Raw genomic sequence first — 12,853 nt, forward strand, 5'->3', positions numbered from 1 at the left:
TAAGAAAATTGAAAACATATCAAGCATCTTTTCTAACCACAATACGATAAGACTAGAAATCAACTACATGGAAAAAAACTTCAAAAAACAAAAGCATGTGGAGACTAAACAGTATGTTACTAAACAACCAGTGGATCACTAAACAACTCAAGGAAGAAAATACACCTGGAGACAAATGAAAACAAAACGGCAAGAATCCAAATGCTATGGGGTGCAGCAAAACAGCTGTAAGAGGTAAGTTTGTAGCAATACAAGCTTACCTCAGGAAACAAGAAAAATCTCAAATAAACAACTTAACCTTAGACCTAAAGGGAACATACCTCAACATAATAAGGGCCATATATGATCAGCCCACAGATAATATCATGCTCAACAATGAAAAGTTGAAAGCATTTCCTCTAAGATCAGGAACAAGAGACAGATGGCCACTCTCGCCACTTTTATCCAACATAGTATTGGAAGTCTTAGCTACTGCAATCAGAAAAGAAAAAGAAATAAAAGGAATCCAAATTGGAAAGGAAGAAGTAAAACTGTCACTGTTTACAGATGACATGATACTATACATAGAAAATCCTAAAGATGTCACCAGAAAACTACTAGAGCTCATCAATGAATTTGGTAAACTTGCTGGATATAAAATTAATACTGTTGTATTTCTATACACTAACAACAACTATCAGAAAGAGAAATTAAGGAAACAATCCCATTTACAATTGCATCAAAAAGAATAAATTACCTAGGAAGAAATCTACCTAAGGAGGTAAAAGATGTGTACTTGGAAAACTATAAGACACTGATAAGAGAAATTAAAGCTAACACAATCAAATAGACAGATATATCGTGTTCATGGATTGGAAAATTAATATTATTAAAACGATCATACTATCCAAGGCAATCTACAGATTTAATGCACTCTCTATCAAGTTACCAATGGCATTTTTCACAGTACTAAAACAAATAATTCCGAAATGTGTGTGGAAATACAAAAGACCCTGAAGAGACAAAATAGTCTTACAAAAGAAGAACACAGCTGGACATATTACTCTCCCTAATTTCAAACTACAATACAAAGCTACAGTAATCAAAACAGTATGGTACAGGCAAAAGAACAGACACATAGATCAATGGAACAGAATAGACAGCCCAGAAGTAAACCTACACATTTATGGTCAATTAATCTATGACAAAGGATGGAAGACTATACAGTGGAGAAAAGATAGTCTCTTCAGTATGTAGTGCTGGGAAAACTGGACAGCTACATGTCAAAGAGTGAAATTAGAACATTTTTTCATATAAAAAATAAACTCAAAATGGATTAAATACTTAAATGTAAGATCAGAAACCATAAAACTCCTCAAGGAAAATATAGGTGAAACACTCTTTGACACTAACTGTAGCAATATTTTTTGGATCTGTCTCCTGGTAAAGTAAATAAAAGCAAAAATAAACAAATGAGACCTAATTTAACTTAAATGTTTTTGCACAGCAAAGAAAACCATCAACAAAATTAAACGACAACCTACTGAATGGGAGCAAATATTTGTAAATGATATCACTGATAGGAGTAAGTATCTAAAATATATTTATGTGATACAATTCAATATCAAAAACAAACTGCCCTTGGGAGGGAGACGCAGGAGGGAGGGGATGTGGGAACAGATGTATATGTATGACTGATTCACTTTGTTGTAAAGCAGAGACTAATAAAAAACAAACAAACAAAAAAAAAACTGCCCAATTAAAAAATGGGCAGAAGGCCTCAATAGACATTTTTCCAAAGAGGACAAACCAATGACCAACAGGCATATGAAAAGATGCTCACCATTGCTAATCATCAGAGAAATGCACATCAAAATCACAATGAGATATCACCTCACACCTGTCAGAATGCCTAACATCAAAAAGAACACAAATAACAAATGATGGCAAGGATGTGGAGAAAAAGGGAACCCTTGTGCACCATTGGTAGGAATGTAAATTGGTGTCGTCACTATGGAAAACATTATGGAGGTTCCTCAAAAAACTAAAAGATAGAACTACTATGTGATCCATCAATTCCACTCCTGGGTATATATCCTAAGAAAATGAAAACACTAATTCAAAAAGATACATGTATCCCAATGTTCATAGCAGCATTATTTACAATAGCCAAGATATGGACACAACCTAAGTGTCCTTTAACAGATAAATGGATAAAGAAGATGCAGTATTAAAAAATATATATATATACACACATATATATATATATAGGAATACTACTCAGCCATAAGAAGAATGAAATTTTGCAACAACATGGATGGACCTGGAGGGTGTTATGCTTAGTGAAAAAAGCAGACAGAGAAAGACAAATACTGTATGATATCACTTATATGCAGAATCTAAAAAATAAAACAAACTAGTGAATATAACAAAAAAGAGAGAGACTCACAAATGCAAAGAATAAATCAGTGGTTACCAGTGGGGAGAGAGGGAGGGAGGGAGTGGCAAGATAGGGGTAGTGGATTAAAAGGTACAAACTATTAGGTATAAAATAAATAAGCTGCAAGGATATATTATACAGCACAGAGAATATAGCCAATATTTTATAATAACTATAAATGGAGTATAATCTATAAAAAAGTTGAATCGCTATATTGTATAACTGAAACTAATATAATATTGTATACCTGAAACTAATATAATATTGTAAATGAACTGTGTCTCAATTTCTTTAAATGATAAACACTACTATAGGGAAGAACTGTATTACCTATACCCATGCCTGCTTTGCTATACTGCCTCACTTACATAGAAAAGAGCAAAATTGGAAGTATTTTGGTTGTTCGTGTGTTGCAGGAGGATGAAACAGTCCAGAGTCTATCGTCCCCTTGTCCCCTGTGCAGAACTCCAAGACTGAAGAATCTGAGAAGTAATCTGTATTATACTAAACAGAGGCTTTAGAGACCAGGATTCAAACCCTACATCCATAACTTTCTGAGTGACCCAAACAAGCCACTTAATTTCTCTCAGTCTAATTTTACTCACATGTAAAATCAATATAAAAATATTTTCCTCACTGGGTTGTCAAAAGGATCAGATAAAATAATGTAGGTAGTTTTAGTACATGGTTTCTTTTATAGACAATAAAGTGTCTCACAAAAGTATTTATTATATTACTTACTGACAGGAAATAGATAGTATTTTGAAGAACAGTCTTAAAATTAAGAAAATTTAATAAACACTAGTATAATTTTGAAGGAATTTTAGGAGGTCATGAACATTCCACCAAAGCAGGAATACCCCTCTACATCTCTGTTTAAATTTTCCATTGATTTTATTTTATTAATTTATCCACTCATTTATTCATTTAATAAATATTTATTGAACAACCACTATATTTGATCCAACTGCATCAATGTTGGGTAGCCATTAATTGTTCCTAAGTTCTTTTGTATATTGAGAACAATTTCCCTATTACCTTAACCCCCTAAAACAACACAAAAATCTTATCCACTTCTATTCAACAAAACTCCAAACATCTAACGTGTATGATGTCAAACTTCCCTAGGTCTTGAATCACTATTCACATTAAATGTCCAAGTCTCCTTACTAGTCTACCCACTTTTGATAAATACTAATTTCACAACAGACCCCTTAAAATATGGTAACCCAATCAGAACACAATACTTCCAGATATAACCAGACCAAGGCAAAGGTCTAATCATTTTATGCTATCTTTCATTTAAGTCTTAATAATACATTTATTTAACAATACTTGTAATAATATTAACCTCTTTTGAACATTGCTTTGAGATTACTGCTATTAAACTTATGCCATTTACAGCACTCTATCCTCAATTAATGCTGCTGTAAAAAAGAAGTTACCTATGGAAATATGATGGGGGGTTAGGGATGGGATTTTCTCTTAAAGAATATTAGACAAGACTCAGATACAGGCCCACTGAAAATCCATGATTCATTGTTTGTCCACCTTCAGCAATATTCCAACTCCTACCAAGAGTTTTGGAAATACTGCTTTATTTAACTTAGATAATAGGACTTTTATTTGAAAGCACTAGTATTTTTTAAAGTAAAATCTAAAAAGTAGGTTATTAATGTATTGTTTCTTAATATGTAGTAATATTAAAGTCACCGGGTTGAAGATTCCTTTTTCAGTATAGCTCATCCATTCTATTGCCCACACTTTAATTCTCCTTCTAGCACCTAACCCACCACAAAGAATTTTCCAATGACAGAGGCTGTTTCCACTCTTTCTCAGCTTCATCACACTCTTGAATCCAAAAGAAGACATAAAGTTAAGAATGACATAGAAACATAAGTTAGATAATAATATAAATATTGACTATTTAGAAAATAATGACTATGAGAATTCTAAAAATTTAAATTTATGGGATGCATAAAGCTAGTTCTACAAACACATTCATGGCTAAAAGTGCTTTTATTAATTAATTAAAAAATGTTGAAAATAAAGTAGTCAACTTAGAAAATTAGGAGGTATCAGAAAACAGACAAAAGAAAAAGTATAAGAAAAACAAAGAAGAGAGAGATAACAAAGGTAAAAGCAAGATTAAGTAGTTGGCATGCTGATAAACAGCAGAACTGACAAGTAAACCTAAAAGCTGGATCCTTACTGGGGAGTAAGGGGGGAATGATAAATAGAAAAACCACTAGCAAAATTTGAGGAACAAAAGGGAGAGAACACAAATATGCAAAATTTAAATAGAATATATAACAGCAAATAAATGGAAAACTTAAAATAAGCGATATTGTATTTTAAAACAATACTAATGTTTTTGAAAATCTCAGTGAAATATACAATTTTCCAGGAAATTTTTTCCTGGCAAAACTGACTTAAAGAGAAAAAGAAACTTAAAAAAAAATTATCTCCATAGAAAACTCTAAGCCTAGATGATTTATGAATATATTCTTTCAGAATTTTAAGAAATAAGTGATTCCCACTTATTTTTTTCACCTGATGAACTCAAATGTTTATTTTTATTGATTATACTAAGATGAAATCGTTGTCCTCTTTTTAAATTTAAGTATAGTTGATTTACATTGTTTGATTAATTTCTGATATACAGCAAAGTGATTCAGTTATCTGGCAACAAATATCTGTCAATAATTACCTTAAATGTCAATGGACCAAATGCTCCAATCAAAAGACACAGAGTGGCAGATCGGATAAAAAAAAAAAAGAGCCTACAATATGTTGCCTTCAAGAGACCCAATTCAGGCAAAGGACACAAAAAGAATATAAAAAAAGATTCCCACTTATTAATAAGATGTTGTCTATTCAATAGTTTTACATAGCCTTCCTCCACAAAAGAGGAGGAAAAGCTTTCCAATTCCACGAACTCTGGCACTAAAATTTAACAAAGATAGTACAAATAAAGAAAAACACAAACTAATCTCATTTACAAATATAGATGCAAAAATAACTGTAATGTAAGCAAATAAAATTATGCAGTACATTAAAACAAGACTACACCATGACTAATTAGGGTTTATTTCATCAGTAAATTTGAAAAACAAAAACCAATAAGATATACCATAAACTAAAATGCAGTTTCTCATAGAAACTCCTAATAAAGTGGACTAGCATGATTTTTAATGATAAAAATCATTAAATCAACAGTCAATATAATACTTATGGTGAAATATTAAAAACAATTCCATAAATTAAAAACTAAATAAAATACCTGCTATCACCTGTATTATTTAATATTATTCTTGATATTCTAGGCAGTGTATTAAAAGAAGGGGTGAAAAAAAAGGAACAAATAACTGCTAAAAAAGAGGAGAAAACGTATCAGCTGAAATATGACTAGAGCTAATAAGTCTGACAAAAAGGGAAGTTATAAAATGAATCAGCAAAATTTACTAACACCCCCAAATATAATAACAAAAATAGAGTAGTATGAAAAATATCTCATTCATAAGAGCAAGTAAAAATATTAAATATTATAAAGGAAACATCAAAGGAAATGTGCAGAATCTGTATATAAAAAACAAAACATTGTTGAGGGACATAAAAGAATTGAGTAAGTTATTTGGAATGGAAAGATTCAATGCTAAAAAGATTTGTTATCCCATAGTTTTATAATCTTTTTTTAAAAATCACTTTGCAATTTTAATTAACAACATATAAATCTAAGATAAACTTTAGAGAAGTATACAAACACCTTAAAGAATAATTATGAATGAGGTCTTGCAATACTTTTCAAAGATTCTATAAAGCTACAGTGATTAACATAGCCTAGCACTGTAAAAGTTTAGGTAGAAAGATAAATGGAATAGAGTCAAAAACTGAGAAATGGCTCCAAATATGTAATCAGTATGTAATAAAAGATGTTATTTCAAGTCAGATGGGATAAGATGGGTTACTTAATAAATGATACAGAGATATTTGGTTAACTTGAGAAAAAAATTAAGTTATATCTCTGGTCGAAATTATACTCAAAATATATTCAAGATGAATCAAAGACTTAAGTGTATAAAAATATAGTCAAAGAACTGGAAGAAAATATAGTAGAATATTATATAAGTTTAGACTGGAAGAAGCCTTTCTAAACAAACCCCAAACAGAAAAAAAAAAAAGAGCATTAAAAAAGGGAGGCAAAGATTTAATAACAAAACCATAAAGTAAAGAAAATGACAAAATATACATATATGACAAATAAAGGCTAATACCATTAAAATATAAATTAAGAGCCTTAAAAACCATAAAAACTAGACAAATCCTTTAAAGGAAAAATGGGCAAACAACATAAACAGACAATTCACAAAGGAAGAGACATTTAATACAAATAAATGCATGTAAAACTCTTCATTCTCAATAAAAATCAAAAGAATTCAAATTAAATCAGCAATAATATCTTATATTCCCTTATCAAACTGGCAAGAAATGTTTAAAAAAATAATACTTGCTACTGAGGGCAAGGGAATACTTTCAGATACTGCTGGTGAGAGCACAGAACACTATATCTGAAAGGCAATGTGAATCAAAAGCCTTTTTTAAAAAGAACACCTTCTTTGACCCAGTAATTTCACTTTTTAGAAATATATCGTAAGAAAATAACCACTAATTGACACGGAAAAGTATTAGAAAGTTACCCATGTTCAAGGTTTTCTTTATAATGACAAACAATAAAAACAACTTAAATATTGAATAAAAGACTCAGTTAAATTATAAGAACCTCATTTTATGCAGTATTTTCTGCAAATAAGAATAATAGTTTAGAAGATGACCTAATCAGGGAAATTCACAATATATCATTAAGTGGGAAAAATAGATTACAAATGAATAGTAAAAGGATGATTCCAATTTTAAGGGAAAAAAATTTTTATGCATAAATTAAAATGGAAAGGATATATACTATAATACAGGTAGAATGAAAGGGCAATTATATTTTCCTTTGGGTGTGTTTATATACTTTTTACAATAAATGCATATGAATTTTGTAATGAGGGAAAAATAATGAGATATATAAATACACATGCTTGAGATATACTGAACCCTGATAACTCACTGTAGTATGTTTTTCTTTTCTTTTCTTTTAATTTATTTTTTGGCCGCACTGCACGGCATGCAGCGTCTTAGTTCCCTGACCAGGGATTGTACCGGTGCCCCCTGCAGTGGAAATGAGGAGCCCTAACCACTGGACCACCAGGGAATTCCCCTAGTATGTTTTTCTTGGAGATAGTATTTAGATCACCCTAAAATTTCAGAATAATTATAACTAATTTTGGTGGCTAATAACTGATCTGATCTCACCTACAATAAAAATGTATGTTGAGTTTCAGCAGTGGCTGAATCAAACTATTTGAACACTACTTTAACTAATTTTTTTTCAATTTTTTATATTATTGGTATATTTTTTGTATAATGTTTATGATGACAAAATATTAAGATATAAAAAGAGACATTTACGTAGAGTAAATCAAAATGAAAAATTTAGTAAGAATCTTATCTTCTATGCCCATAAAACTGAGGGTAGCACACAAATGAAAGTTTACACTTCACATACAGAATCCAGAAAAGAAAAAGTTAAAGAATTTGAAAAGCCTAATTCTGCATGTTTCACTTTTGAGATTTATATATTTTGATTATATAAAACTAGTACAGTTTTTGCATTTTTAGAATCAAAAATAAAGATAGAAAGTGGGAGGGGGAAAGATAACCCAAAGCATAAAAACTCGATGCTGAATCATAACATAATAAAATGTTAGCTTCCACATTACTGAGAGAAAGCAAGACCCCCATCATTCACGCTGGCAAAAGCTTGCCTTTGCATAAACCATTTCTGTTCTCACTGTCATAAAACCAATGACTTTGGAAAGGGAAGAAAACACAGAATGACGTGCAAAGTAGCACACACCATGTTATTGCAGCTGGATAAAGAATATGTCACTAATGACTTTCTTTCTACCCGTCAGTTTTAAGTTGAGTTTCTTTTTTTTTTCCAAAATAGCAAATGGCCTTTATGAGTACAAAACAGAAGCAGTGAAATTCAAAATAATATCCAATTTCCACTTGATTTTGATACTGCATTAGTTAATAGAATGAGTTATTAATTATTTCTTGGAAAAGATATGACTCCCTTTTCTCTTCATTTGAGTTGAACATAACATGCCTGAACACTAAGCAGTTTTCTGTAATAAATTCAAAATAAAATTTTCATCAGATAGTTATCGCGAAATGTTCATCTTAAATGAGGAATTATCCATGGGAATATTCACCTGAAGTCATTTGATAAATTCAGAAAACTAATGTAATTAAGTTCCCAAATTGTCAGGTCAGGTCAGAGTGATGACTGTCTGTAAGGGACAACTGAAAAAATTAATTAATGACAATGGATTCTATTAATGGATGGATTCTATTCAATGGATTCTATGATACCAAAAGCTAGTGATACAGCACTTCATCTCCACAAAGGAATCAACAAGAGAGAACTGGGCAAAAAGTATAGCTTATTAACTGATAGGGCAGCTTAATTCTGTAATGGATTGGGACTGCCCACTTCTTAACATGTTTCAAAATAATAACGTCAATCACTTATCTTTAAAAATAAAGATGCTCATTCTCATCCGGGTTGGAGATCATGAAATGTTAAGTCCGGTGAAATCTGATTGAGATTAATCAACCTACAATCCTATGGGCGGTTAATAACAACCACAACTTTCCCTCATGAGGACTTTCTTAAGTGCCAGGCAGTTTTAAAAGCTTTACATATACTAATTCTCTTAATGAGCCTATGAAGTAGGTATTTTTATTATCCTCAGTTTAGATGCAAGGAATTCAAAACATAGAAAGCTTCAGTGACTTGCCCCAGATCACTCATCTAGTAAGTGACAGAGCCAGGATTTGAAAAGGAAACAGGCCTCAGAATCCAGCCATAAACCATAAACAGCACATTCTATAAACTCCTTTTTTACAGTTACTACAGCTGACCCTTTTTGATCAGAAGAAATTCAAATCAGTGATTTGGATTCATCAATTAAGCTATTATTATGATTTCAAAAGGAAGGATTTAAATTATCTTTAACTTAATTTGTTCATCTTTGACATAACCTTTTTTCTTTTTCATACTTTTTGCTCAGTAAACTAATGAAGCAGTTTATCCTATAAGTTATATGTTTATAGACTAAAAAAAGGGCAAAACTTTCATTCTATAAACATTACAAAAGAATAAAGTTCAGGAACACACTATACATTTACCCTCTCAAATATAAACAAATATTAGAGGTAAGAATTTAATGTTAGGGCACAGAAGATAAGCAAATGTGTTGTGGAACAAAATAATATTTCTACATTGATACGTTTGATATTTTGTATATTGTACCTTTAATTTCTCCAAGAAGTTCACTGGTATTTAATCTTTCCATTTTTTCCTTCCAATCTTTTGAAAGTAGTTTTTCCATGCAGGAGGAATCTATTAAAATAAAAAAGTAAGTATTAAAACTATTACACATGTATTTGATAAGTATTAAAATATTACAAATACAGAAGGCTGTGGAGTTTATGGAGAAATTCTGTTATTCAAAAATGACTAAAGCTATTTTTTGTTGTTGCTGTTTTAACCCTAGGATACAGACAATTATATTCTGTTATCTACTATAAAATTCCATAACTAAATTTTTTTTTGCTGGAAGATTATTTAAACTATTCCCACGAAAAAATAAAGATAATGCTCAATAATCTTATCTTGGTATTATAACTATAGTTAATTAATATTCAGCCAGCATTTATCACTTCTTAGACCAATTGGACAGAACAAGGGGCTTTTTCGTACAAGCTTAAGTTTAGATATTATTCCTTTCAAACCAGGTGATGTTTTTTAAGTCCAAGCAAAATTCATGTGCTATTCAAGGAAGAATGATAAATCTTCAAAGGAGAAGAGACCAATCGACCTGTAACTACTTAGTCCTTAAAAAAGAAATAAACATATGGCAACTTTTGTAAAATACCCATTTAGAGTAAAATGCAAAGAAAATAAAGTCATGATGTCCTCTGTCCCCCAGTAATGAAAACAGTTAAAACTTTTCTGTTATATAAAAAGAGATGCATGATCTTTTCACGAAAATCCTTATTTAAACGCTGCTTGACCTATTGCATTTCTAAATAGCATTTCTAAATAGCATACTAGATTACACTTGTTTCTATTAAGATTCATAAAGTTTACAGAAGTTTAAATTTTAGAATGTTCTAATAATTAGCAAATTTTTATCAATGAGTTATTTTTTTCTCTCTGTTCAGATGGATTGCAACTGGAGCTACTGCTTACAACTATTTACGTGTATATTTTAAGCCTCAAATCTTAACAAACAGGCCATGTTTCCAAAAGGGAAAGCAGATTTAAATACTCAATCCTCAGTGCAAAGAATACTCCCATTAAACTTTAACATTCCAAGTGTCAAAATTCTGATAACTCCTTTTTAAAATTATATTTAAAATAATTACTTCAATTCCAAATGCCTTTTCTCTCCCATATCAGTACCTATCTCTTTAGCATTTTCCCTTTCATTTTTTCTCCAACTTCTAAATCCTCCTTGAATTTTTCAGAATGACAGTAAGGTCAAGATGGATCTGAAGGGTTTTAGAAACTAGATAAGCTTTAAAAAGAAGACAGTGAGCCCCGGGTAAGAGATGAGAGGACCACTGCATGGTTAGAAAGTATTGGTGAAAACAATTAACGTTTGTTCGTGACATGATCAATCAATCAAGGAATGGACAGAATCCAGATCAGTATGTTGGGAAATGGCTGATGAAGAACAACCGTACTAGCTCTCTATCACAGAAGCTAAAGTTCTTTCTAAATAGAAGTCAGCTTGATTCTATTAAGTGAAAGCTCCCTGCTCCTTCCCTTACTTCGTCCCTTCTTTCCTTTCCTCCTTCTTTCCTTCCAGTCTTTCCTATTAATTATTTTCTTAGGCTTCAACAAGTGACCTACCACTGTGATTAAAAACTGGATTCTGAGTGACCTGCCAATAGGGCCTATATGTGTATGCGTATGTTCAGTTTGTATTTAATTTTCAAAATGTTCTCTTGTTACTTTTATTTTAAATTCAGAAACAAGGTGTATACTTCGTTCCAAACATATTTTGTTTTTATGCTGAAGTCATAGAAAAGATAATACTAGATTTGAGAGTTAAGAAGCAAAATCTTCAAAGCAATGCCTATCAGAGATTACTTTTTCTCAAATCAGGTTTAAATTTCTGCACATAACATTAGACCATGTAAAAGAATAATCAACAAAATGTCCTCAACTTCCTATCTTACTCAGTTTTGTTACTTTTTTTTAACCTTTTCATACATGTTATTTAACATTGTACTAAACTGATAATCACTGATATGAACACTAAAGCATAACTTGTTTGGTTAAAATTTGAGTTGAGTGCACATATTATAATGGTCAAGACAAAATCCCAATTGACTAGTAATGATCCAAAATTCACAGCAAGTTCATAAACTAGGATTAGATACACACTAAATGTAAAACAGGCTAAAATATGTCTCTCATTTCTATTAATAGACCTGAAATCTTTCAGAGCTCCAGAAGAAGAATGCTGAAACTTCATGGGAGAAAAACAGAACTATATGGACAACAAGAATATACACTTCAAACATTTATCAAATAAGTTTGAAGACACAGCTTTACATAAAAGCTAATCATTAATAAAATGGTTAATAAATTCAAAACATTTCACATTCCTATTAGAAAATTAATTCTCACCATAATGCTGAGTAGTTAATCTAGCTATATGAGTTACCATTTCAGTAGAAGACACTGAGGGGAAAAACATAAAGCAGGCTTTGCAAGTCTATATTTATAGCCCATGAAAATAGTTAGTAACAATCACTGATTGCCTTTATCTACAGGACAATAAAAGTCACTACATACAACTTTATCAGCATTTAATCTCAATTCTGGGAGATTCCAGGAATATTCAAAACTGTGAGAAGGTCTCTTGAAAAACTGAGCTTTTTCACCTAATTATCTGTCTGCCAGACCTCTAAGGGCATACATACCACAATTAGTACTAAGCACATCCCACACTGTAATGTAAAACAAGTAAGGTGAGGGAAAAAGACCAGAAGATGCAGTACCAGAAGATGTACTAAATGCTACATATGCAGAGGATGCTACTGCCTCTACCAAGACGTTTCTGACTTGAAATGAGGAAATATATGCTAGATAAAGTTAAAAATAAAATTTATACTTTCAAATTTCCCACTCAAAACAATATCCAGGTAAGGGTAAAAATTAATGGTATTCATCCTCCTGTGCCACATACGTCAACTACATTAACAGGACACTAGCTTTACAGAGGCAATTCATCATATCAGACT

At 31.2% G+C, this 12,853-nt stretch overlaps 1 protein-coding gene across 3 annotated transcripts in view; it reads right to left on the reverse strand.

Annotated features, from left to right (window-relative positions):
• SOX6 (SRY-box transcription factor 6) overlaps positions 1-12,853 on the reverse strand; it is a gene marked incomplete at both ends in the record, with an annotated part of 642,056 nt that overhangs the window by 254,392 nt on the left and 374,811 nt on the right. For all 3 annotated transcript variants that reach the window (XM_079708162.1, XM_079708163.1, XM_079708164.1), the window contains one exon: positions 9,846-9,935. In XM_079708162.1, coding sequence (XP_079564288.1) covers positions 9,846-9,935 — 90 coding nt within the window. The remainder of the gene's footprint in view (positions 1-9,845; positions 9,936-12,853) is intronic.

Source organism: Hyperoodon ampullatus (assembly GCF_949752795.1).
Source record: "Hyperoodon ampullatus genome assembly, chromosome: 7".
Taxonomy (NCBI): Eukaryota; Metazoa; Chordata; class Mammalia; order Artiodactyla; family Ziphiidae; genus Hyperoodon; species Hyperoodon ampullatus.